General features: G+C 30.9%; 1 protein-coding gene across 26 annotated transcripts in view; it reads right to left on the bottom strand.

The window, feature by feature from the left end:
* scrib (scribble planar cell polarity protein) overlaps nt 1–27,763 on the bottom strand; it is a 163,712-nt gene that overhangs the window by 7,497 nt on the left and 128,452 nt on the right. For 16 of the 26 annotated variants that reach the window (XR_013004289.1, XR_013004290.1, XR_013004288.1 and 13 more), the window contains 9 exons: nt 17,131–17,241; nt 16,885–17,064; nt 12,622–12,784; nt 12,285–12,517; nt 12,081–12,179; nt 10,917–11,066; nt 3,552–4,772; nt 3,380–3,482; nt 501–651 (listed from right to left, as the gene is read on the bottom strand). Coding sequence is in view for 20 of the 26 variants with exons in the window: in XM_076395048.1 (XP_076251163.1) it covers nt 501–651; nt 3,380–3,482; nt 3,552–4,772; nt 10,917–11,066; nt 12,081–12,179; nt 12,285–12,517; nt 12,622–12,784; nt 16,885–17,064; nt 17,131–17,241 (2,411 nt within the window). In the remaining 6 variants the exon portion in view is untranslated. The remainder of the gene's footprint in view (nt 1–500; nt 652–3,379; nt 3,483–3,551; nt 4,773–10,916; nt 11,067–12,080; nt 12,180–12,284; nt 12,518–12,621; nt 12,785–16,884; nt 17,065–17,130; nt 17,242–27,763) is intronic. The other 10 variants (XR_013004293.1, XR_013004292.1, XM_076395062.1 and 7 more) reach the window with 1 other exon arrangement.

Genomic DNA, 27,763 nt, shown 5'->3' with positions numbered 1-27,763 from the left:
CTTACAAGCTAAAACATAAAACTGAAAAAATAATATATAGCTCAAAATTTTATATTAAGCTAAACACAATATAAAATTTTAACCACTTTAGTCTGTTAGTAGCATGGATTTAATTCAGAAGAAACGATCAGATGGATCCAAGTACGTGCATTGTTGGTGTGTCCTACTTCATTTAACGTATTCATTAAATGTTAATCAATCACTTCCGAAAGTCAGCTTGGAAGGAATGTAATAGTGTACTACTTACGCCATCTCTTATGAAATGGTAGGAGTTAATCCTAACATATAAATAATGAGTTTTAATTAACGCTATTTTATTTATTGAGAAAACCAATATCAACCTATGATCTAATAAAAAATAAAAATTAAACCCACATTTAGATAACAGATAAACATTTTTAAAAGATAAACTTGAATAAAATTATGTGATGTAGTTTATAATAGTCTAAGTCTAAATAGTGAGCGAAGTGTTATTAAATTATTGAAACTAAATATATTACCTTGTTGGTTGAGATTCGATAGACTCATTATCGGAATGGCTTAGCGCTTGCAACGACGTTATATCCGCCGAGGATAGGTTAGAGATTTTCTTATCCTCTTCCGCCTTTAGTTTCTCCAATTCATCAGCGCTTAAATAACTGAATACTTTATCTGTAACAAAGTACCAAAATTACAACAGTGACACAAAACGAAAATGAGCAGAACAAAGTATAATTAATATAATATATTGGTTGTATTTTTGTTTAAGTTGAATACCTTGAATTATTCAAGTAAAATTTAGTAAGTAATACTGCTTGAACTCTAATTTATCCTTTTTCATAACTGATTTATAAAATATATTATATACACTTAGAAGCTATTTTCAGAGCTACAGTCATTCAATTTACACCTTTTATTGATATTTTATCAAAATTCTGAAGTCTAGTTATTGTATGGAGTATTTAATTCTGGTTCTGTTCTCTCTTAAAAGCGGTAATGTTTATATAACCTTTATGGTGATAAGTTTATCCTGTGTGCGGACTAATCGAATAGTATACTTACTCCTAAAGCAAAGAAATTATTGGAAACTTAAACGTTAAATACGTATAATTATATATTTGTTTTATATAAATCGACAAATACGTCATGTTCGATAAAAATATCGTGAAAAATTAAACTAATGTTTGTATGAAATTGCACCATCTTATCGATTGACACGTGTAATTTATTTTTATATTTAAATATAGTATGATCAATCATACATTATTAGAATGATATAATCAAAATCAAAATAAATAATGTATTAATACACATATTAATTAATATGAGCTTGAATATTCATGGTTTAGAGAAAATAATTTTTTAGTACATCCATATATATTCTGCTAAAAGAAATTGAATAGTCAAAAGCAATTTTGATCGATCAAAATGTATTTTATCGTAGGATAGGCAGGTTTCACTTGATGCAGTTTTAAAACATTAAACTTCTTCCCTGAATTTTAGATATCGGCAAGAGGGATAAATCATAAGGTGTCATATTAGTGAATACTATAGTATGTATGGCCTATCGATGATATTAGTTACGCTTTCCATTAGCAGTTTTCTGTCCCGATTTTGTAAGCCTGTGCTGATGAAGAACGAGACCAAATATATTTTTTAAAATATGACCATCTAATAATGTACCATGAATGATGACAATGTAATGTACAATATTTTTGTTTGGAGAAAAAATTCTCATTCAGATTGCTTTCAAACGCAGTCTATGCTTTTCTATAGTCTTATTGATACAATGAATTTCTCGACATTTTGAAGCTTCTGGTGGCATTTTCTTAACAATTAAATTAACTTAGACTGAAGCCAGTTGGGTGGTAGATATTACTATTGATCTTATAAGTGCTATTGCTGACATTTAATGAAATAGCAGTACATTAAGTATATTAAGTTCTATAACTTTTTTACCACTTTTTTTCATATTTTTTTTATTAGTAAAAATTATTAAAGCGATTAATCGCTAACATGTAACTGACATTGTCTTCGGATTTTAACTCAATTTTTTTACTCACATCAACTTGGTTCTGACAATTACAAACGCAAGAAAAAGAATTGGCCAAATTGATACAGCCGTTTTGAAGTAATGCGTTTACATGAACCGATTCGTTGCTTACCTTAATTCGGCATTTGGTTTCTATTTATATATATATATATTATATTTATATATATATTTATATATATATATATATATATATATATATATATATATATATATATATATATAAAACTATATATAAAACTATTTTTAAACGATTTACAATTGATGGTATTATAATTATTATATTTATATTATTATTATATTATTATATATATAAATATTTATATCAATACACTCATTTTTATTAATAATAAAACGGATAAAACTGAAATACATAAAAGAACCTCAAAAGGGAAGCTACGGGAGGAATACTACAACAGAAGAAAATATTAAAAAGCTCTAAAATAAAAAAAATATAATTACATGGTTAAGTGAGCTGTGGAAATGAATAAGCTTTATTTAGTGCTGCCATCTTATGCCAGCATAAAAATATTAAAAAAACATTGGTTTTTCTTTTTCAGTTTTGATTATTTAGATAGTAGAAGGGGGTGGGAGTAAAACGTCAATGTAAGAATGTAACATCAATACCACAAAACATTTTATTGAATAACATTTCTAATTTACCTTAAAATATGGGGAATGGCAATGTTGGTTTATACACGTTAACCAACTACGTTTGGTTTATTGTTCCTAAGCATTATCACTAAGATTGGTTGGTATCACTATTAGCATAGTTAGAAGTGTTCGTCTTATATAGCCAAAAATAGGACGTTTGAAAATGTTTATTGTTTGTTATTTCCTTAATTTCAACATCAAATACATTAATTGAAATGGTAACCACCAATAATACAATATATTTATTTGTTCAATACAATATCTTCATATATATCTCTAATGTTAAGTTTCTGTATCCATTCATAAAAACAGAAAAAGAAATAGTTCAAGACTCCACGTGGAATAGCTTTCAATCTTCAAAAAGGGAAAGTGATTAATCGTGAATAGTACGAGAGCTTACTGAACCACGTTTAATTATTTAAAGTGAAAAATGTCATAAAATTAGGAAAAAAACTACATCTGTTTGGATGTGGCCGCGTTCATAATTATCGATTATGATTATTTACTAATTCTGCAAAATTGGCAAATAAAGATATAATTTAATTTTTCCCTTTAAATTTTTTACATGTGCATACTTTTTTTTGCACTTATTGGTTTTAACTATTCGTTTGTTTTAATTACATAATTTAGGGGGTACAAATAAAATTACAAACTACAGTTAGTCATAATAGTTTTTAATGTCATCGTCCATCGTACCTTTTTTAGTCGGTTTCTGACTCTCCTCCATGGCATTCTCGAAGAACTTTTTCCTGTCACTGACCGACTGTTTCACCGACTGACTGTTGGGACTCTGAGGTGGCTAAATTATAAAAAAAACTCGATTGAAAATAACTCACTTTAAATATTGCTATAAACTGATATACTTCACCTTGCTAAAACTTTCGTACATAGACATACGTTTACCAGAAACACTCAGATATTCATTCGCACTGTTCTTAGCCGGTTTGGTATCGAGTAACGTTTCTTCGCTGCGATATGTCCTCAGATTCGGTTTAGCGGGGACGGGAGGTGGCTTGTTCTTAGGTTTGATGATTGACCTTCGATTTATGGGTCTGTCCAGTGGAGGAGGTGGGCTGATGGGAAGAGGTGGGGGTAGGTCAGCGGGTATGAATTCTTCGGTGAGCGGAGGAGGACGGGGGACTTTAATTATGTCCTCGTCCTTTAATAAAGGAGTAAATTCGGAAGGTGGCGGAGATACTGGACTAAGGGGCGTGAACGAGTTCACCTGAGGTAAATCATAGGAATTGTAATTTTCTGGTGGTGGTATGGTGAAAGTTTGCTGTTGAGGAATGAAGGAATTATAACCAGCGGGAAACGGAAACTGATTGTAAACGTTGATGGTATGGTGAGGTTGTTTGTTGAAGGGTAAAGCATAACTAGGCGCCACGATCGGGTTCATGTTGGAGTTTTCAGACAAAATTCGCTTCACGCTGTTAGTGGAATACCGAAATAGCCTTTCTTTTTCTGTCCTGGATGGAACAAATGAATTAGGATGTGGCGCGACATCGGGATCAGACACCTCCTTCCTCAATTTCAAACGCTGCTGGAAAGTTTCATCCGACAAAATCGAATTCAGATTAGAGCGAGATTGTTCACTATCATAATCATCGTCAAGGGCGTCCAGCGACTTCGATCGATTCCTGATCACCTCTGGATAATGAGGCTCCAAGAGCTTCATACTCTGTCTATTAGAAGTAATTACTTTAAAGAGTTGATCAAGAAGAGAGTCTTTAGTTTCGTTGGATTCTGATGTTTGAGCAGAATCAACAGATGATTCAGTTTGAGATACATCGACTGTAGAAGTGGCCTTTAATAATTGTTGAAATAAATTATCGGTTAAGATTGAATTGATGCTGGATCGATCACTGGGTGGCTTGGAATCGGGTTGCCTTGATAAATCAACTGAAGCAGCTCGAGATAATTGCTGAAAGAGACCGTCGGATTTTAAAGAATTCTCATTTTGATTAATTTGATCAAGGCAATCAGTGGATTTTGATCTTTCTCGTCGATCTACTAGCGTGCCACTGTCTACTTGGGTTGTCGGCTTCTGCGACTTTGGAAGAGTAGCGGGGTGATCCGGGTCATTATCCTACGTAAAATAAGTTTAGTTTTAGATAGGATACAATGCTATACCAAACCACCGTTTTAAGCCAAGACACAAAACAACAAAGTAACACAAAGGCTGATGATTTCTTTATCAACAAAGTAACATAAACAAGAGTGCTTAAAAGTATTTTGACACTATGAAATAATTTGTTGTTGGTTTTTCCAAGTTACTTTAAATGCATATTTGGTGTCTTTTTTTCTCTATAACATTGTTTTGCTTTGAGCAGCTCATAATCTTTTACAGCTGGTTTCACTATAGACGGTGCCAGAGCTTCGATTAATTACCGTTCTTAATGTGGATGCGTGAATATAACGCAAAAAACTTATTTTGTTATTGCCAATTGTCTATATGACAAAACAGCTCAACTTCCTTAGGATTCCATGTATTGTCCCATTTCGTTCTTATAGAAATTGTGTCGTTGTGCGGTCAATATTCAACAGTTTTAAGAGTTTAACTTAGCTTTAATATGAATGTTAATTAAATAGTGCTTCTAATTTTTGGTTGGCCAAAACTTTCATATTTTTATCAATGAAGTATGTCCACTATGAATTTCCAATGTAGCTCGATGAATTTTCTTTAAATAGAAAAAGCGTTTTGATGGCTGACTTCGGAGGTGGGAATATCAATATGCAATATTTTCATTCTGTATATCATCACAATATTTTTAGTTACACTAGAGTATAAAAGTCAAAATACTTTTTAGCGCTACATTTTAATTGCTAAATTGTAGACGACGCAATATAGGGAAACTTATGTATAATATGAAGCAGTATTCACCACGAATCCATGCAGTGACATATACGGACCTTCTAAGCCAGATACTTAAAAAAGGACGAGACAAAACAAAACAAACGCTGATTATTTTTTTACCAAAAATATATTTGCCATCGAGAATCACATGGAATATTGGTTAGTTTTTCGACGAGACATTATATACCTTGTCAAACAGTTCACATTAAAATAAATACTTAGGATAAATATATTTTAGCCTTTTTTCTGTAACATCGAATATATAAACAAAATCCGCTTATTTTAATCTGGACGATATTTTCCTTGTATACGTAAAAAGACCGCATAGTCGACGTCATACAGGGAAAATCATGTATGTGATATAACAATGAGGACAATTCTCAACAGGAACGAAATATCTTATTATTGGTTTTAGTTTCAGATGACAGGAACTGTGAGAAAAATCAATGAGGCAACGTTTGGGCGATTTACATATTGGGATAACTTTGTGAACCTATTTAAATTGTACGAATTGTTGCCTCCTTGTTTTTAGACACTCTCTATAATAACGCTGTACTAGGCATATCTTCAATATGAAAATATGTTTTTATGAAACAGTGTAAATGTAACACAATTTATACTATATAAATTCTTAGTGATAACATTTATTTGTAATACAACTGGTGGTCTTAAAAACTCGAAATCTAACCTTGTAGTTTTTCCTAAAAGATAGAGATGATTATCTTTTCCAACTACTTACTTAACTATTTTGATTAAAACACTATGTTTCATTCAAATTATTTAAGCGATTAATTACTGCTTGCTTGTTTTCACTGATAGACGTGGGTTTCCAACCAGAAAACTTATTATTACCTCTAAGTAATACATAGTTAGAAATCTTTGGCAGTTTGTGAAACCTACTGAGTGATGAGATATATATTTCAATATTCTCTATATCGTTTGGTGTTATTTATTTTTATTATAAAATATAAATATTACAATTTTTATTATGGTTTATTATTAATATTATGGTTGTGGTTTAAAACCGACATTTTCAAAGATTCATGTGATTCAAAAATGATTTTAACCTGGTTAACAAGATTCGAATTTTTAATGTTGTACGGATATTGTCATAATAATATCACAATATCTGTATCATATTTTATTATTTTGTATTAACCTAAAAAGATCATTTATGTTTATACATAGTTAAATGTATTCATATTCTATTTATAGTATTAGTTCACTATATTCAAAATACATCATCAACGTGTTTTTAATGTTGATCAAAAACTCTTGTTAGGGAGCAAGCATTTAAAAAAATAATTACCATTGTTTCTAACTTTACATGATATTATACTGCAGAATAATAAAAAATCTTTAATATTGTTATTATGAGAAATGTGACATCTCTTAAATTTAGTATATTTCAGGGAGGCTCTGGGAGTACCACCAGTGCTAGTGCCGACACTATGACGCAGTATTGTGGGATTATTTTTAAAGGCGGAAGTCTCCAAATAAAAGACTATAAACTTCAACAAAATAAAAGAAGATTAAGTAGAAGAAAAGTTAACTAAAAAAACTTAAGAAGAGTTAAGTAATCAATAACACAATATTATGATGAAAAATTACATTATATAGGCAGTATATCCAAGAAGGCAACAGCAAAAGGGGCAGTGGCTAAAGTCTTTTTCTTGAAAGACGATCGCATAGTAAGATCGAATCCCGCCAAAGTCTCTCTCTTACTGACTCTAAAATAATTGTGTAAAAAATTAGTAAGAGTACTGATGACTAGTAATAATAATATGACAAATATACAGTATTAAATTTTAGAACCAAATATTTATCAATATATCTTATTACTTATACATGTTAGTATATTGATAATGCTAGTACCTTGATTTAAAACCCACAATAAATCAAATATGCGATTCTTACCCTATTTCAGATAAAAAATAATTTTTAACAAAATAACAGATTTCTAATATTTTGCACTATCAAACTCTTGACTATTTTAAGCCACCAGTTGATTATAACAATATTTTTGGATCTTACCTATATAATTAACAAAAATGCAGAACAGACTGACGGTTTTTTACTTGATATTTTCCTGTTAATTAAATGGAGAAAAGTAACTAACGAACCGGTCACTGTCTTGTGGCTAGCGTACAAGACGACAAAAATTGAAACAGTTATCATTAAAAAAGGCACAATGTATTAATAGGATATCAATCGATGACGATATCCTATTAGTTCAAAATCAAACCAATGCAAAAAGAACGTTGTTACGTCCAAACTGTTGTTATTATGAACATTGGCGTGACTTTACATCCATAATAAATATTTATTGAAATATATTATTTTGTTACATATATGTATTTGATATAACTTTTTTAGTTGTTTTCAACTTTTTTCCTTATAGATTATTACCCCATTTTACTCGAAAACTTTTAAAGATTAGTAAAAACTACAAAAGATAAAGAAATGAAAATTATTTAGCATTATTTCGTTAAAATTGGTTTGAGTTTCATGGACTTTTTTGAGGTCTTTGGTCCCACATCATAAAGAATCATTAATAAGTATTTATATTTTTACAAATTTTATTTCAAATCATATATAATTTAACTATTGAGCTGTACTAGAGTTTTTAAGAAGTTAAAACAAACTAATTAAAATGTAGTAAGGGAATAATTTTTTGTCTATTTAAGTACGAAAATATTTTACGTTTGATAAAACAGGGTTTTGTAACCTGTAGATGCAGCTATTACGTTTAAACATACATTTTGTTATTTTACATCGCATAGGCATCATATTAACTCTTTCAAAATTTTAAGCTAGTTAGTTGATAGTAATAATGAACTTAGATTCATTAGATATTAGATAGGGGGATTTGATAAACATGACGTGTATAAGAATTAATATAATGGAAAAGTTTCAGTGATGTTATGTTATGGTATGTTAAACTATACCCTATTAGCATATTCAAATTAAATGTTTACAAATTTTATTCGCTTTCTTGTTAAAGCTTATTAGCTCCAATTTTCTGTTATGATCTATAATTTTCAAAGGATTAACAACAAACTTATTTTTTAATATGTCTGAAAATTATATACTTGAGTTGAGTAATATTAAATGGAATATACTTGGGAAATTTAAATAATGGAGCAGGTAATGTCAATGATCAAAATGATCGATTTTAACAGGACTGAGATCCACTACTGCTTTCAAATGATATATAACTTATTGCTTGAGATAATAAAATGTTATGCTTTCAAATGATTATATAGTACTAAATGGTAATTGTTGAAAGTAGAATTTTCAAAGGTTTTATCTTTTATCTCCGAGAAATCAATATTTATTAATAAAATAAATAATAGACCAAAACTTATTCCCTTATAAATGATAATAATTGATTGACTGGCTGAAATAATGCTAAATAAATATACAAAAAACAGCCATAAGTTCAAAGTAGAACACAAATATAAACTATATAATGTTGAAAGAGCTATATTGAACTGTTCATCCTATCCTAATCAAAACTAATTACTAACCTCGCAAAAAGAGGTGAGTATATTCTGGATATAGAAAATATTAAATTCTATTTCTTATTTACAAGTGGCAATAATAAAAATCTATGATGATTGTGTACACATGATATTATTTCAACATTATATATCTCTATTTTGGGATGGTACTGAATTAAAAAGTATTATATATAATTCAATTTGACACATAGAGTAAAATGAAACTAATTATATAACAATGAACTTGTACTTTTACGAATCTTAATTAATACATCTATATATATGGTAACGGGCATGTTCTTCATGATATAACTCAACAATATTTGAAAGTTATGAACCGATACTTTTTTCATAAACGAGACTTGACAGAAAAGGAGGGATACAGCGTTATAGCACCGTTTTTTGATATAGTTTAGCAATATGTTGATTAATGTTGGTTGATCCTCTTTCTTCTCAGTGTGTGACGTTATCTAGAACAATTACTTTATAGATAATCAAATTTGCCAAAGAGCACGCCAACATTGGGTCAATAGATCAAAAACAAACAACGTGAAAAAGTTGTAACGGTGTTTTACTAATGTTAAGGGCTGCTTATCCCTGTTTTTCTTCAAAACCTCAATGATCTTTAAGTATATGCATGAGCACCAATTCTTTTAACAATAATCGATCAAATGACACGTATACCTAGAATAAAAATTCCTAATTGGTGGACCTATCACCGAAATCTTGCAATGATAACTCCACGGTATATCAAACGATACAATTTTGGTTTTTATGTTACATTAAGTACATGTTTGTGTTTTGGTTTCGCTTCTACATCTATCGATAATAAATTTATTTTTTACAGTTCTCTTCCTTGATCTGTAACAAGACGGCGTTGGTGATGAAATAGCAGATGACGCTTGTCGTGTAAGTGCAGCAATACATGCGCATGCTCAACATGGTCTTCTTTGACTTATATCAACTCATTGTACAAATATAATTTAAGGTGTTTTTAATTAGCGGTGCATTAGTATTAGTATCTGTACTATTTGGAAGTTTTGACAGCTTTTTTTGTAAAAACTAATGCTTTATTTAAAGTAACTCGTAAAAAATATTTTAAAAGAATTATTTGGCGTATTTTGTGAAAAATATGATATATCTTTTGAAAAGCTAATTTATAACTCTTTTGAAGTTATATGAGAATTGTTTTCGAATCCATATCAAATTTAATGTATTTTCAAATTGAAACTAAGTTTATGTTCTAATATGATTTATTGATTTGTGTCATCAGAATTCAAGGGTTATTAAAACTTGCTTTCCAACTTAACTGATCAGTGACTTTATTTAAATAAACACCTTAAAATTATTTATACAAATCATGCACGTGCTTAAAAAATAAACCGTTTATTGACAGGTTCCTCTAGCAAGAGGCCCAGCGGAAGCTAGCGATTATTGAATAAATAAAAGAGCTAATGGTAATAATCCATTAAACTGACACGGACGTTTATCGCCCTCGTCCCAATAGGTAAGAAAGGTGGTGATCCTAAACTAAAACACTGCTGATCTAACTTTATTTGTGTTTATTTCATCCAATATGTACAACAATTCATAACTAAAACATCTATCTCGCTCGAACAAGACACAGCCTCAGCTAATATACAATAAAAGCGGCGCATATTCTTCCGATAATGTCATATTCGATGTTAAAGAAGCATGTATAATTTTCGAGGAGCAACTAGGAGGGATGGTAAGGGGAAATGACAGGAAACAAACGAAGCGACAATCACGAGAACATAGGCAGCATTTTTCACATTAAGCACTCGGGACGATCAGCAACGGAAAGGGTTGCGATTTTTGGTAAATTCCCACATAGTTCTAGTGCTATACTTACAGTTGTTTGTTGTGGAGCCAGCGTGTGTTTACTCATGACGATGGTCGTAGTTTTTAGCTCAGAATTGGGTCCTCCCGGCGATTTGGGCGGAGCTGCATTTTCCTGGCCGCCTTTGGCCAGAGTTTCGACTGCGTGGACGACGTCCATTACCTTATTTGAAAATTATTAAAGAGAACAATTAATGCGTATATTTATTTTTTCTTAATGACATATATTTAGTGTTATACCCATATTGTACCTTCTTTTACAAGAGAAATATTTGCATTTATATGGGAATAAGGAAAAATAACAAAGAAATACTCAGCTGTATTAAATTTTGTAATTTAGAAATAATTAAGTCTTAATTTATAAAAGAAATAGTTGCAACACAATAATGTTAACATCTAATAATTTGTTTCAGTGAATAAACATTTTACTGTTTTGGTTAACTTGATTGACTGTATGTTATTATACAAAGCATCTGTGTTCTTTCTTTGCATTTACTTTCTTTTCTTACAATTGTTACGATGCAATACTTCTTAGTCAATTAACTGTTGTTATAATTATTTTTTAAGCAAATGATGGCCCTAACTAAGAGCAAATTGAACAAATACTAGGAATGGATAGGTCAGACTCTATTAATATATATTTATGATATTAGGAAAAAGACACAGACAATATTCCAGTCATTACGAAATCGCTTATGATCTAAAATTAACTTTTGAATCCTGAGTAACCGCAGAAAGAGATTAAAGAAGACTAATATGCCCAACCAGATTATTTTGGGTTCCCATATTTTTGGTTGAAGTTATTAACTGGAATGGTGAATGGAAGTTTTTGGGTTTGATAAAACACGAATACAGAAGACTGACAGACGTTAATGAGTCTATTGTTGAGTATTCAGTCTTATTTATATTATTTACAAAATAAAATCACTATCAATATTAATAGTTGGTTACTTATTGTTATCATTAGAAGTAGACTAATACTTCTGTATCTCTGTTAACATTAGGTTAGATAAAAATAACACTTAATTGTGCTTTGCTGCATTTCAACACGAGTATGATCTAACGATAGTGTAATAGAATACTTCAAAATAATAATCATATAAATATTAAAATAAGGCAATAAAATAAGATTTGACCAGCAGCATATAGAAATAATTTTATGTAGAAATTATCTTACTTTCTCAACGGGTGTTGCAGGTTTGGCTTCTACTAATGGAAGTTCTTCTTCACTCTGATGTAGAGGCTGTAACCGCCTCTCACTGTCTTCTTTTTCGAACTGAAAACATAATCTCTGTTAGTAACATAAAACTTCTTTTAGTACACTTCAATATTTTTAATACATCTGGCGCTAATTAGAATATTTAATAAATGTATATTTTACCTGTAGTAAGTCCTCGTCAGGTACGTCCAGACTGCTGACGCTTTGGGATCGACTACTAACCGATCCACCTCGGTTCAAGCGTCCCTCAGCCACCGCCCTATCGATATCCGACTTGTCATAACCTTTGCACACGATCAAACGAATGACATTGCCACAATTCCTTAAAGCGTTCACCGCTTCATTGTGGGTAGCTCCCAGAAGCGATTTTCCATTGACTTCAATCAGTCGCATACCTGTTAAAAAGTAATACTATTACGACCAAAGAAAACAGGACAAAAAACCGTAATGTCTAAAGATAATCAAATTTTGAATCACTGAAATCTTATTAGATTTTCACCTGCTTTAAGTCGACCATCTCTCCTTGCAGCACCCACAGTGTTCACCTTGGATATGAAGACACCTTCATCGGATCTGTCTAGTGGATTACCTCTGTGACCCTGAAGGCCTCCTTTGATGTGCATACCTAACTTTTCGGTATCGCCCTTTTCTATTAGTACTTCCTAGAATGCAGTAATTTTTTTAGTATTGTGGCTGAGATAAATTAGTGTTTTAGATAAAAAAAGCGAAAACTGAAAACCACTTTCAAAATAAACAAAATAAACTAAACTACAAAAAAAAACATCTAACCCCTTGGGGTAGATTTTTTTGCCATTAATTGGCGGTATTTACATTCTGTCGAAAAGGTACCGACAATTTATTATGACCTTCAACTCCTTTTTTGCAAATATTGTTTAATGGCTTCTATATGCTTAAAATCAAAAGACATTATACAGCTGTATCTGGCGAATAATTTATTTGATAATATTTGTTTCGTATTGGTTAAAATTTCTTTTAATTTTGAAAGTCGATTACTAAGCTTATTATTCTTCAATGTACTTCTATTTCAGAACCTGTAGTATTATTCAAAAAGTTTTTAATAAAACTGTTTTAGAGATTATGTTGGCGTTGCTGACGGTATTTATTCACTGTTAACTTATAGTCAACAAACCTAATATGTCCTTTATAATTACCAATTTTCGGTACGTTTTCGACAAAATGTTTATATTTTTATATAGACGTAGGTCTCAATAATGTTTAAATATTATTGCTGTTACGGGATAACCTAATACCCGTTTCGCAACTTCAGAAACAGAGTCAGCATATTTATTATTTGTAATGAAATAACTATTATAAAACAAATATAATAAAGAAGACCAAGAGAAAAAGACTATTTCATTTAATAATAACGAGGGTTGCCTTTTATATTTTGGAAATAGAGTTGGTTCGTAACTATATAATTTTATATAGTGCAATGCACTAAGCACTATATAGTGCAACTACTATGCACTAGTAATATTTTATTTTTATAGCATTTACATGTTATGTAAAATGGTTAATGGTAAAATGATTTGTTTAAATATAAAAACCAAACACAAATATTGAGTATGTTGAATATGTAAAGGTTCAAATGACATTCATCCTTTTCCGAAGGATCTTGCTCTGGCACAGAAATGATTTTTAGAAGTAAACAATGATAAAGTTAAGGGAATCTCTTATGAAATCCTACAGAAGTACAGGAATATTGATTATTGTATGAAATGTATGTATTTTTATATTAAATATTGTAGAAATTGATTTTTTTTTATTAAAGATGGATATGATTTACATAACTAAAAGTAATTAAAAAAATTCAAATATCACAACAGTCAGATTAGATAGGGTTTATCTAATTAATTTGATTAATTAATTTGGTATTCAAGTATTCATATATAATTATAAATAAAATGTTTTAATTAAAATATCTTTGTAATTTTCCGCTTGTTGCGCCCTCTGGTGGTTCCGATCGCCTTCTATGTATATAACTGATAAAGAATCGATATTAATAAATAATTGTTTTTGAATTTTAATTCCGAAATAAAAAAGGTAACTTCTCGTGTAACACAAAATATAAAACATTATGCGTGATACAGACAAAATTGATATCAAAACTAAAAGAGGCATGCAATCCCTTAGTTTTGTTAAATTTGTTGTTCTATAGAAAATCCACACAGTAATACACTAAACAAAAATCGGCCACAATAAAGCTATTAAAATAAAATCGTTCTTTTAATTGGGTTAACTATGTAGAGCTGGCAAATCCAACAACAAATCACTTACCATTACGTCTATGTAAGTAACCATTAGTTGCTTGGGAAAAGAGACAAATTTATATACTAACATTAACTTCTATTATATGCAGACATACATTATTGTAATAGTAACAAGACAATGTTGCGAATACACTTTCTTGAGAAAATATACTCTCAAAGATTGTTAAAAATATATTAGTTGTGATATTCCATATCAAAATCCCGATATTATAATATGAAGTAACACTTTATTATATAATATAGCTTCTATAAACAACTTTAATATATGTGATTTACTGGTGACATTTATAGAATACACCACTAATGTGTAAATCTGTCGACCAAGGTGAATTAATATTGAGTAATAAACAGAAGCTATACTCTACATACATAAATGTTGTAACAATTCGTATTTTAATATTTCACTGAATTGTACCATAGTTTTTTGAGCAATGTGAGAGGATGTATTTAAATAATGTTTATTGTTGTAAACCAGGCCTACAGTCATGCATTTTTATAGCAAGATTGTTCGAAAGTTTACAACAATCTGAGGTTGATTGTATCAATTTAGGAATAAATCAAAAATAAAATTCCTTTTGTAATCAACAATAGAACCTTCACCTAGTATCATCTCTTATCGAACACCATTTACGTAAGACTGGATATCAAAAGTAGTTCGGTACTACGATTCTACATGAATTAACAGTGACATTTACGGAAGGATCTTCATCATGAATACATCTTTTATGGATTATGGATAGCCTAAAGATAGAATAAGCATTTTATAGTGATGGAATTACCTCTACTAATTATCAAGGATTATTAACTAATTTTTGCTTTTAATTATTTTAGTAGGGGATAATTTTTTAACAGGTTAACGTATAATAATATAGATTTTTGCTTTGATATTCAGATAATGCAATACTTATAGTGTGTATCAGCGATATCTATTAGTGAAAATGCAAAATATCAATGTAGATAACTGTTAAAGAACCTAATCTAACAACATTGTGAGATTCGATAGTTTTGATATTTCTCTACATAAAATAACAGTTTTCTATTTAGTGTTGTAGAATTATTCTGTGTATACTTTACTATACTATTGCTTCGCTAGAACGGTATTTTTTCCCATCAAGAAGCAGTGTAAAATTAAAACACGAAATTGTTTTTGATCCATTGTTTTGAAAATAACAGTAGTTTCACTCTTAGCACAATAACTAACTCACAAACTTATGAATAGAATATCATGAAATTTTAACAGCTTTCCTTTGAAGGTTAGTACTAACTGAAAAAGCGAATGCAATAAAAGTAGCGCCAACTATGTATTAGGCCGGGGACATATCTGCGACCTATTACATTTTCAAAAATTTATGGTGATGCTGTTCCGTTATATGTGATGAACATATATTTACTGAAAATGTCATTTCGAATAGTATCAATATTCCGATTTCATCGCTTGCCATAGTTTTTTGTGGCGTATCATGACTGGCGATAAAAAGTGGGCGGCACCATGTGTTACTGCAGGAGAGACAACTGCAATGAAGTGAAATATTCAAGCCTTTAAAGTTTTGCCGTTGATATGGTGAGGCCAGCAAGATGCGGTGTTGTAGCGACCTTGAGGGATTGAATTTTGCACCCTGGAATATGGAACATGGAACGAATATCTAGCAACCCCGAGACGTTTATCTGGGAAATTATTGGAGGGTACATTGATTCATTCAGTCACTGACCATAGTTCAGTTCAGAAACGCCATCATCGACTGCTCAAGTCTCGTCTACAGGCAAACCCAGAGCCGATACCTTTCATTTATTTGTATTTTCGTACTATTTTATATCGTCAATAAATAACGGTCACATAATGTAAACACCACTGTTTCATTTCGTTTTACCTCCATTCACCGAGCCATATAATTTACCCTAAAGTGTGTTACGAACTGCTGAAAGCTAACTGTTACTGCAAATATCTACAGACATCTGATAGCGAGTGGCAAACCAAAAACTCTTCCTCTTGCTTGACAACACGAAACTACATACCCTAAAAGTTGTAAAGGATACACTGTGGCAGTTCGAATAGAAAGTTCTGCCGCAACCAGTGATTACCACTTGTTCAGATATATGCAGCATGGCTTATCTTGCACGACAATATAACTTAAATGAACCGATCTCCGAAAAAGCATTGATGATTGAATTGATACCAAATTAACATCGTTACTTGGACACGGCATCACCGTGTTACTAGAAAGATGGGAAAATGATTAATATGTATTGTACCTTTTTAAAGTGAAAACATTATCAGAGTATCTAATAGCATTTTTCAAAATTGTGTGTGTTTCCAAAAAAGTGTATATTTCCCCAGTGTTCAAGAAAAAATATGTCAAATCAATAATATACGTCTGCACCGGTAGAGCTATCCATCTATTTTCGTCCATTGAATGTTTTAGAAAAGAAATCACAAAAAACTGAGGATGCACCACCGAAGGTGTATAACCTACCTGGAAGCCTTCTGGTAATGGATCGTGACGTATTGACAACGTTATGGAATCTCCAGGTCTCAGTAGCGCCATAACAGCCTCCTGGTGAGTGCACCTGGTGATGTCTTCCCCATTCACCTTCAGTATTCGATCGCCCACCCTTAGTTTACCAGAGTTGGAGGCAGTTCCCCCTGGTACCATCTAGCAAAAAAAAACACGATCAAAACCATCATGGTAAAATAATAGAGAGAGATAAAGAAAACTTACGTGAGAAATAAAAATACCCGGTTCTTTGCCACCAAAGGGGACACTGCTATGATCAGTTCCGCCGATGATGCTAAAGCCGAGAGATCCTGCTTCCTTGGTCAGAGTAACATCCTGAAAATTATCGAATAGCAAATAGCTAATTGACGGATCGATTTCTTGGAGAGTATTGTTTGTTATTCGATAAAGAAAGTGGCCAAACAGGTAGTTGAAACTGTGCATCAGAAACCAAATATCTCGATGTTTAGGAACAGTTCAGATCCAGGATCTTCCGTATTAATATATTTTTAAAAGATATATTAACTGTTTTTTGGTTTTGATATACAGTTGATATTAATAAGAGATCATGAGTCTACTGTAATTAAAAGTTTTAAATCTACACCAATGTAAGGCACTTAAAAAATTGATGTAATATGAGGGTTGCATGATAAGTATCTGCATTAAGCCAGAAAGAGACTTAAAACGTCTCATATAGCGGAAGTTGTCCCTTTTAGCCGGTAGTTGGAGCTTCTAGTATGGAAGTTTCGAGATTTTACCACTGCGGTGTGTTAAAAGTAACAGATTTGCATTTGTATATAATGTTATTTCTAAAATCATGTTTGTAGTACGAAGTATGGACATAAGAGGGACATACTTTATAATAAAGTTTCTATTCAGTCATCATTCTCTATTCTGTTTGTATAAATGACATTTTGTTGCTACTCACATATTGACAATAAATACATTTGTTTCAATATTTCTGGAAAGTGCATAAGTGCATATATTTGGCATAATTGTCAACGGCATGACAAGGTAATTAATGGAGAGCCTTATACTAACGCACATTAGCTGTTTTTTAAAAAAAAAACCTTTTACAAAAACATCTCTATGGAAACAAATACTTATTAAATAATGGGGCATTAAATGTTGTTATGTAAAAAATAAAGGTTTAAAATTATCGATTTTTTGTTATTACCAGGTACTTATGAAACAACCCTCCTATTAATTTGCGAACAATGATAGTAAATATTAAATCTTAATATACTGATAACAACAATTTTAATACGCAAACAAAATTTGGAACCATAACGAGAATTAGATTCATGTCCTCTATGCTAAATGTGATGGAAAAATATTACCCAAACATACTAATGAGTATATTTTCTTAAGAAAATAGCTTATTTCTTATCTGATATTCCCCCATTTTATTATTATTTAAATATTGTTTTTAAATAAATATTTAGAAAATGAATGTATAATTTTTTATCAGATTCAAAATAGCTGTAAGAACTTTAAAAATAGAACTGACCAAAACGAAAAATAAATTCATTTCAATTGTGTATCTAGTTGAACATTTAAGATGTATTAACAATATTTGGTATCAGTTGAATTACAGGCAAGTGACAATATAAATAAATGGACACAAGCTTGGAAAATAAGAATTAATGAAAGTAAATCTGTACATGTGCAGTTTACCTATAAACAGACCGTACAAGCACCAATAACATTAAATAACACTACCATTCCATATAGCAACAATGCTAAATATCTCGGAATGAATATTGATGCAAAACTTCGCTGGAAGGAACATATAAAGAAGAAAAGAAAAGAACTGAAATTGAAATATAGGAAAATGTACTGGCTAATTGGAAGAAAATCACAATTATCAGTACATAATAAATTGCTATTATTTAAGCAAATATTGAAACCTATATGGACATACGGTGTTCAATTATGGGGATGTTCTGCAAAGAGTAACATTAATAAAATACAAATTTTTCAGAACAAAGTCCTGAGAGGTATTGTGGGTGCACCCAAATATTATAGGACTGATTACCTATATCGAGACCTTCAGATACCCACAGTCAGTTAAGAAATCAAGAGAATTAATAATAATTAATAATGTATAAACATTATTTCACCAGAGACTGAGTTAGGGCCGATGAGTCCTCCTAGTTATATACCTAGATTAGCATAAAGACAAATTGTAGGTTAGACGGAAACGACTAGTAACAATATATTAATTAATCATTATCCCGACTGAATAAATAGGTTCTTCAGATATTTTCAACGGATTACTAACATAGATGTTAAAGCTTCGCTTTTGTAAAATGTCATTGGTAAATTTAGATTGATATGTATTTAGTGAGAGCATGTTGTATATTTTGGGAATTATATGTTGATGAATTTACTGCTGATGAAAATAATTCCTCAATATAACCAAAGTTGACACACCATGCTATTGAAAATTTATAACTTGGTTGGAATGTAAAATTACATTTCACATGATAAATTTAAACAAATGAAGTTCCTACAGAAAAGGAGACATATTCACATTTACGAATTGGTCAAAAATTGTCTTGGGCAAAGAAAAATTTACGTAGAGTAGTGTTAGAAAGGGAATAATAACTTTTTTCTATGAAGAGGATCATAAAGATGTAAAATTTGAAATAAATTTTTTGTTGTTTTGTAACAAAAACTAGCGGTATCGTATTTTTCCATCACATCCACCTAGTACATTACTTCTTAGACCTTACAAATTCAAGAACAAACCTAATAGTGTTTATAAATCACTACCAACCCTAGATGTACTAGACTAAAATTATTGAAAATAATAATCAACAGTTGATAGCGAATGGTATTGGCAGCGTTTACTAGATAGTCGTGTGGTACGAGGTAGTGGTGGTGAAGCGGGATGGATTACGGATATGTGGATGTAGAGAAAATTATAATCTAACGTTACCTGATTGGCTGTGGATGACCGACCCCTCTCCTGGGTTAGTAAGACGTGCTTCAGACGTGCTTAAGACGATTAAGGATTAAAAATTGCCGTCAAAGTACTTTCAACTTTCTAATTTCTATTAGATCTAGTATATTAACACAGGAAATTTCTGTTAAGTAAAAATTTAATGGTAAAACTTTATTGTAATACAGTGCGACTTTTTCTAACTTTAGTATTTCGATTGTATCAATAGTTCCTAATTAGAATTTGTACATTTGTACTATTCATTACCTTCATAAACGTCTACTTAACTAAAATAAAATACATTTATGACAATCCATACTTTAGTTTAGTTTTTATGGACCTTTAATGTTTTCTGTCTGAATGGGTCTGAAATGACCAGTGCGGATCTACTGTAAGAATTTGCATCGTAATGTAGAATAAACACTTTTTAAAAAAATGTTCTTTTTTTCAACTTATAATCCTTCCAATAAAACAGCCCAATGACGTCGAATATATTGGCAAATGCAGTTTGTAAAAATATAAAATTCCTTTTAAACTCGGAGCGAAGTTAAAACCGCAATTTAAAAAGAGCCATAATGCTCTCTGGTGTGTCGGAACATGTAAACTGTTGTCAAATGTCTACAAAATTCTTCAAACCTCTGGGTTAGTTAATAATTAGAGAAACATTGCGACGTGCTGAATTAATTTAAAGCATCAGTTGGGAAGATAAACCTGTTTTCTATCGTTCCGTGAGTTGTTAATACAAGTACTGAATAGAAAAATTTCAATTGTTACACTGAATTCACCATACATTAATTTTCTGTGTTATATATCAGTATGTTATAAAAGAGACGTTTGAGCAATGAACTGTTTGGAAAAAATATGACCTTAAGTTTGAATAATTAGCTGCGCTGTTTACTGAATGTCTGTTGAAAGAGATCTCATAAAATTAATCCGTCAATTTAGGAAAACAACAATGAAATAAGTTCATATTAAAAAACACATTTTTAAATATTTGACAGAGTACGAATGTTGCTATTTATATTATGAGCCAAATAATGAAAAGACGGTAATATATTAACGAAAATAGTTTTAGTGTTCATCGAAATCTTTTTTAGGATGATCAATACACTTTTGCATGCGCTTGAACCAATTTTCATAACAATTTTTTCTCTCTTATTGAAAGTTTCTACGAGACATGGTTTTTAAATGCATCCAGCTTCTTCAGGGATCTAAAAACGTTGGTCACGCAATTTATTCGTGATAAACGGGAACAAAAGAAAATTGGTGGGTTAGTTGGTGCCAAATCAGTGCTGTACTGAGGATGACCCATCCAAACGACCTTTTGGACAATGGTTGTTTCAGCCGATGTTTCAGCACGAAGCACGTATGGTAGATAAACAATCGTAGTATACTGTAATGTACCATACAGAAACCACTGTTCTATAAAGCTTTAAGCTTTATTATTATACCCACTATATTTCTTCAACATTTCTGTGGGATTCAGCGTGAACAAATATTTTTCACAACCAAATGTTCATACAACATATTATTGATTCTCGTCATACTAATGCTCATGGACGACTCAACCTCACAGTCACATGACCATTGCCCGCACAATTGATTTTAAAGAACCTTCACTACTGTTGTCCTTCAGTGAAATGCGGCCATATTTAAATTTGTTGTACCAACGTTCAATAGCGGCCAAGGATAGGGCTTCATCGCTAAAATTTGAAGTCAATCGATGCACTTTTCTTCTCTTGATCATACACGTCGAAAGCCGAAAAAATCATCGAAAATATGCACCAGTTAACTGATTTTTTTTTCGCTGAGACAAAATCACAATCACTGTAGGTATCACAAGAGATAAAACATTCTGAAAAAGGTATCCGTTATAAAGGTAAAACTTATAATTGGCAAAGTCAGATGGAGCCTAACAACACGTATTTCCAAGGCTCAATATAGAAATATCAACACTTGTATTGAAATAAGGGTCAGTTTTGGAAATACGTTCAACAATGTGGGACAAATAATTTAAGTTAATTGGTCCTCAATACCATTTTTGCAATAAAATTGATTGTCACACATAATTTAAAACCTGAGTTTTACCAAATTCAAAATATTCGAAGTCTTTAAGCGCTTCTATCTCTATATATATTCACTGAAAGTACTTTTCGGGCAAACACATAATAAACCGTAAAGTTACGTGGAAACCCCATAAGAATTCCAGCGCTACCATGCATGATAACAGTATAAATGCGCATGCAAAATAGCCATAGTAAACGTTCCATATAAAGCAGGCACGATGAGAATTTATCCGTGCTGATACTGATCCCAAAATTCCCATAAGGTAATAGCTAAAAATATCTTTATACCTATAGTACTTAAATTATAGTTAAAAGCGAATACATTTTAAAACATGCTTTAACAAACACGGAAAAGGTATTGACGAATAATATAAAATTATCACTCTTTAATTGATCATGAGATGGTATCAAATATACTATTTTAGTTCTTCGTCGAAAACAAATTCGGTACATCAAACTGGGATTAAACTAACTGTTAATAAAAATATATGTAAAATTGGACATATTTGTATAGAATTTTGATTAAATAAGCCTCTAGATATACCAATCAGCCGCTTGAGATTTTTACCTGTTTATAGCAATTACTATTTTGCTATTTCAACCAATCCATCGTGGACGGAATGTCTAATGAGAAGAAACACGTATTTTATACTGGTAATTGATATTATAGACGTGATATTCTTCGATTGTGACTCATATAATATATGGTAAAACTCACATTCTTTTTGGCGAATCATCATATGTACATAAAGACAGGACATTTTAGTTTGGTGTCTATGTACACTATCACTATCAGTGATTCTAAATATAAGGCATATTCGAACTTGATTTAGCTGTGATCATGTGAAATATTAATCTAATTTTGAATTATAATTATAGAAGATTCAAAAATACCGATAAAGCGGAATCATTACGTTATGTTAAAATGATGTTACCTAAAATGTAAAGAACCTCACTACAAAATAGGGATTTTTTATTATATTAAAAAAGGTACTTAATTTTCAATGACGATTTGATGACAATTCGAAAAAGCAACATCTGGAAAATACGGCGGGTGGGATAGGATGACCCATTTTAACTTTTCAATATAAGTTTTAACTTCTTGAGCTACAAGTAAAGGGACATTGTCACGTAACAAGGTTACCTTGTCATGCTTTTCTTGATTTAGTGGCGATTTACAGATAAAAAACGATGAACGAACGAGTTCAATAGTACTGTACGCCGAGTTGGTCGCACTATATACACAATAAGACTTCTACGCCGTGGCATTGTTGTCAGAGTTTACCGGATCTGAACATTTCTTCGTATGGAGAATAAACTTTTCTTTTCCATTAACTATTGGATGCAAAACTTCCTTCTTTTCTGCCTTTATATCAATTTCTGACATTCCAAAAAAATGCCATTCCACATCTCAATGCACATTGCTATGGTGACCAATGTCCTTTTTAGACATTTCTCTAGGTACTCGCAGCCTCTACTAAGTAGGCAAGCTGTTACTCAGTTTGGCAACAACTTCTTAACTGCTCTGAGTTTCACTAATATCTTCGTCACAATATTAATCATATTCTAGGCGTTGTAGTTATTTGCAATTAAAAATAGCGCTTGTTGGATTCAAAACTTATCATGTCTACTCATTTAGATGTATATCACACTGCGTGTAAATTGCAAAAGTAATGAACGAGGAATCGTGGGCAAAAAATTACCGTTCGCCATTTTGAGTCTCCGATTTCCTCTTTTATAAAATGGCGGGTTTCAATTTGTGCCCCTAGTACATTATATTAGATGTATGAAAGTATCGGATTCGTGGTTTTAGAATAAGTCTGAGTGAATTACATTTTTTAAAACGATATAATTTTATCATCAATTCATATCCGTCACTTGGGGAGTGTGTCCACTTCTCAACCAATACACTGCTGTTGGTGCCGTAAAACCTTGTTCTATGATCTTGGTTCATGTCTTTTCTGCTCGCTGTTATCTTCCATACAGAAGGCCAATTTTTCCACAGAAGTCTGTGAGGAACTTGTTGACTTTTAATTCTACAGGTATGTCTAAACCATTGCAATGCGTTTCTGAATTTGTTGTGTACAATTAATTCTGTACTGATTCTTGCATCTCAAACGACTAAATTTCTAATACAATATCGGAGACAAACAACAATTTGCTTACAAATGTCACTGTAATAGTGTTCAAGTCTCAGAGTCATACAGAAGGATCAAGTCAAGATAAGCGTTGGAAAGAGACATATTCTAGTATTGACTGTAATATTATCTCTTTTCGACAAAAACAAAGAAATAGAAAGAGGTAGTTTGCAATTTATAGCTATTATGAGAATTTTCTTATAATATCTTGAAAACAATGAACAGGAAAATTATATTCAGCTACTATTAAAGCTGCATGTCTCGGAAATATTAAATATGCTGTAATTAAATTGATTCGTATATGTTAGATAAAATAATGTCATGTTTAAAACATGAGACATTCTCAATAAATATAAGAAAAATAGCAGAACTGACAACTGAAAATGAAATACTTGAACTAATATTAAAGCAAGACATGTCCCGACAATGTAAATAAAGTTTTATGGTTAGTTAATAGTGTCCTCAATATAAACAACAATATTAATGATTCATTGCTTCATTAAATATAGTTATTACTGTATATCTAATACAACTACATTAATAATGGTACATAAGGTATAGATTGATTCTTTCAAATTCATTTCATTTAATGGCCTTCAAAAATGTACAGATATCTAGGTTTTTGTGTGTGTTCCTTTACTCGCTTTCTCTCTTTTAACATAACATTTATTCCAGAAGTATATATCTAATGTTATATTTTAATATTTTCTTCATTAATTACTTCGCTATGAAATGTGTAAATAAAACAATATTTGGCTTTCCATTTTTTAGAAGAAGAAGAAGAAGAGAAGCTTAGAGATGCTTTATAAAGACGTTATTTAATTTTAACTGATTGCTATAGACACGAGATTTTTACCAGTATTAAGTGTTGTCAGGCATCATCTGACGCTGTCAACGGAAATGTGGTTTTGTTGAATATAACCACACAGTATATATTAATAAGTATAAGTTAACACTGTGGATATTACTCTATGAATATAACCACAATAGTTTGTAGTTTGAGCGAGATTTGTATTGTTTACAATATCTTGAAAAATTAAATTAACTCGTGAACATTTTTATTCATTTTATTATTTATTTCCTGATATTATTTTTTATAACTTTTGACGAGATTATCAAGAAAACGGTGTATTATTCCAGTCATGAATATGCCTATGAGCTCAAAATAAAACATAAATCGACTGTCGACCCAAGAAATGTTCTTCGAGGAAAAAATACATCGAAGGAATAGGTTCCTGTTTATTCGGCATTACCGGTTTTATAATGTTAGAGCAATGAAAGGAGGCCAATATACGACCACTTGTTTATTAAAATTTTCGGAATTTGGTAAAAGTCGAAGAAGAAGCGAATCATTCTCCATCAATGCTTACACATTGGATTAAACAGTTGTACTTTTTATTAACAAAAATATTACAATACAGTTTTAATATTGACATTCACTAATTTTTTATTGCCGCACAATAAAAAAACTTATTTGTACCAATTAGTGATGGAGACACTTACTCCTTATACGAATGTTTGATAATTCGTTGAGACGTTTGATAAATAATGTAATGATTTCAATGTAGTTGCCAAAGAATGTTCTGATACGAATAAAAAAAGTTCAATGATGACATAAATCAGGAAAATTTGTTAGCCTTTCCTATTCTACCCTTCCTACCTTTGTATTAGATGAAATTCTGTGACGAATTAAATATGACTACTCTAGATCCAGCAAACCTCATAAAGATTAAAATAAAAATTCAGCTTCAAAATCTAGTTGCGTTTATATACCCAATTAAAAAGATGAATGAACTAGGTATAAAAAATTGCGTAACAAGTATCAACTCACTAATATCATGGAAACTCTTCTACCTCTATTTCTCGCCCGAAAAATCCTACTGGTCTTCCTTTTGCTGATTTTCACTGATTTTATTTCTTGGTTATACCGTTTGTTTAACCTAACGTAAAAATCATCATTCCCCAGCGAGGAAAATAAACTGAATCCAAACATATTAGAAAGTAAAAACACCACAACTAGACGTGAACGGATATTTCTGGACAGCTACCGCGTGATACTATCGAGTAACTTTTGTTTTCTATTAACAAAATTTTGAAAAACCGCGGAGTTACGGTTCTTATCTAATCTGCAGCTTTAACATGACTACTTATATTTGCATTCTCTAAGTATCAATGTAAACAAAGGTAATATTTACGATTATAACGTATGGAAGTAATATTAATGAGTAACCAAACTATTCATTTAGCTTAATATATAAATAATTAAGAGCATCTACCTATAAGATGATAATAAATATAGTATAAAGACAACAAAGGTTCATGGAAAAAGGTAAACGTTGAAATAACTATCGATTAGGTTTTGTTAGTCATAACATTTATTCATTGCAGACATATAGTTCTTCATGCTGGAAAATGCTGGAATTTATTCCTGATGCAGAATTAGTGGCTCTCTCAGTCCAAGGGTGACCGCCATGAAAAAATGAATCATAACTTGTCTTTGCAGTGGCTTGAAAATCAATTTTTAAAGAACTTGGAGGAACCATCAGTTATTGTTATGTAAATCATCTACTATATATATATATATATATATATATATATATATTACATTTTTGGAGAAAATCCTAACAAATTCATCAAATTCATCAACAAAGGCTGCAATTAAGAAATGGCTAAAAGTACATAAAATAAGTTTCGAGGAAATCATGTTAAAGAATGAATTATTTCAAATTATTACTCGATAAATATAAGTGAAATATTTAATTGCATTTTATGTAATTTACTTTTTTATAATTAAGCCTGAGAAAAGATACATAGTAGATTAGATTACTGAATGTTATGGCCACAGAGTATTATGTCTCCCTCCCTATCACTGCATTTTTAATCCAATTGAGTTGATATGGGGTATTGCAAAGAATTATTACATTAGATATTCAGGTCGAGGAGGAAACTCAAACCAGAACTGTCTGGATTTATGGAAAGAGGCATTGTCGAAAATAACACCTTTGGTTTGTATGAGCTCGATCAGACACATTGAAGAAGAAATTGACAAATGGTAGAATTTTGAGCAAGTTTTTAATAGATTGGAAATAAACAACTTGGTTATTAACTTGACTAGAATTTCTGAAAGTGACTGTGATGGAATAAAACTTTATGAATGTTGGTTTATTATTCAATGCTAACGATTACCAAGACAGGGTGATGAACGAGGAAACCACTGAAGGTCAGTATGCAATTAACATACTTTAATTGTAGGAAATTGTATTATAGAGTGTGAACGTTTTATGAGTATGTGTGTTATTGTTCAGTATAGACATGAACGTTTGGTTAACATGTATGAGTAGAGAAATAACACTAACTGTATTGCAAATATGGCAAATGCATTAAGAAGAAGGCAGTGATTAAATGTAATTTTATAAAGAAAGATGTATACAGATAGTAACAGGACAAACTATAGACAAACATAGAAATATCATAATGACATTATAATGATACATTGCATCGGAAGAAACAAGAACTAAGCGCAAAACATAAAATAAATAATAAATATATAAATAATATTCACAGCTCAAAATCACTAATTTTCATTGAAATGATTCACTTATGATAACTAATTAGGGGAAAAACATAGCCCATTATTACAAATGTTAATTATTAGGTGCTTGCATGTATCAGTATATATGTAGCAATCAATGTATACAACTATTGAC

This window comes from Rhynchophorus ferrugineus, unplaced genomic scaffold (assembly GCF_030347505.1).
Source record: "Rhynchophorus ferrugineus isolate W39M unplaced genomic scaffold, kcgeb_rfMv2 rfM2, whole genome shotgun sequence".
NCBI lineage: Eukaryota > Metazoa > Arthropoda > Insecta > Coleoptera > Curculionidae > Rhynchophorus > Rhynchophorus ferrugineus.
The sequence above is the reverse complement of the archived record's forward strand: the minus strand, read 5'-3'. Positions and strand labels throughout refer to the sequence as shown.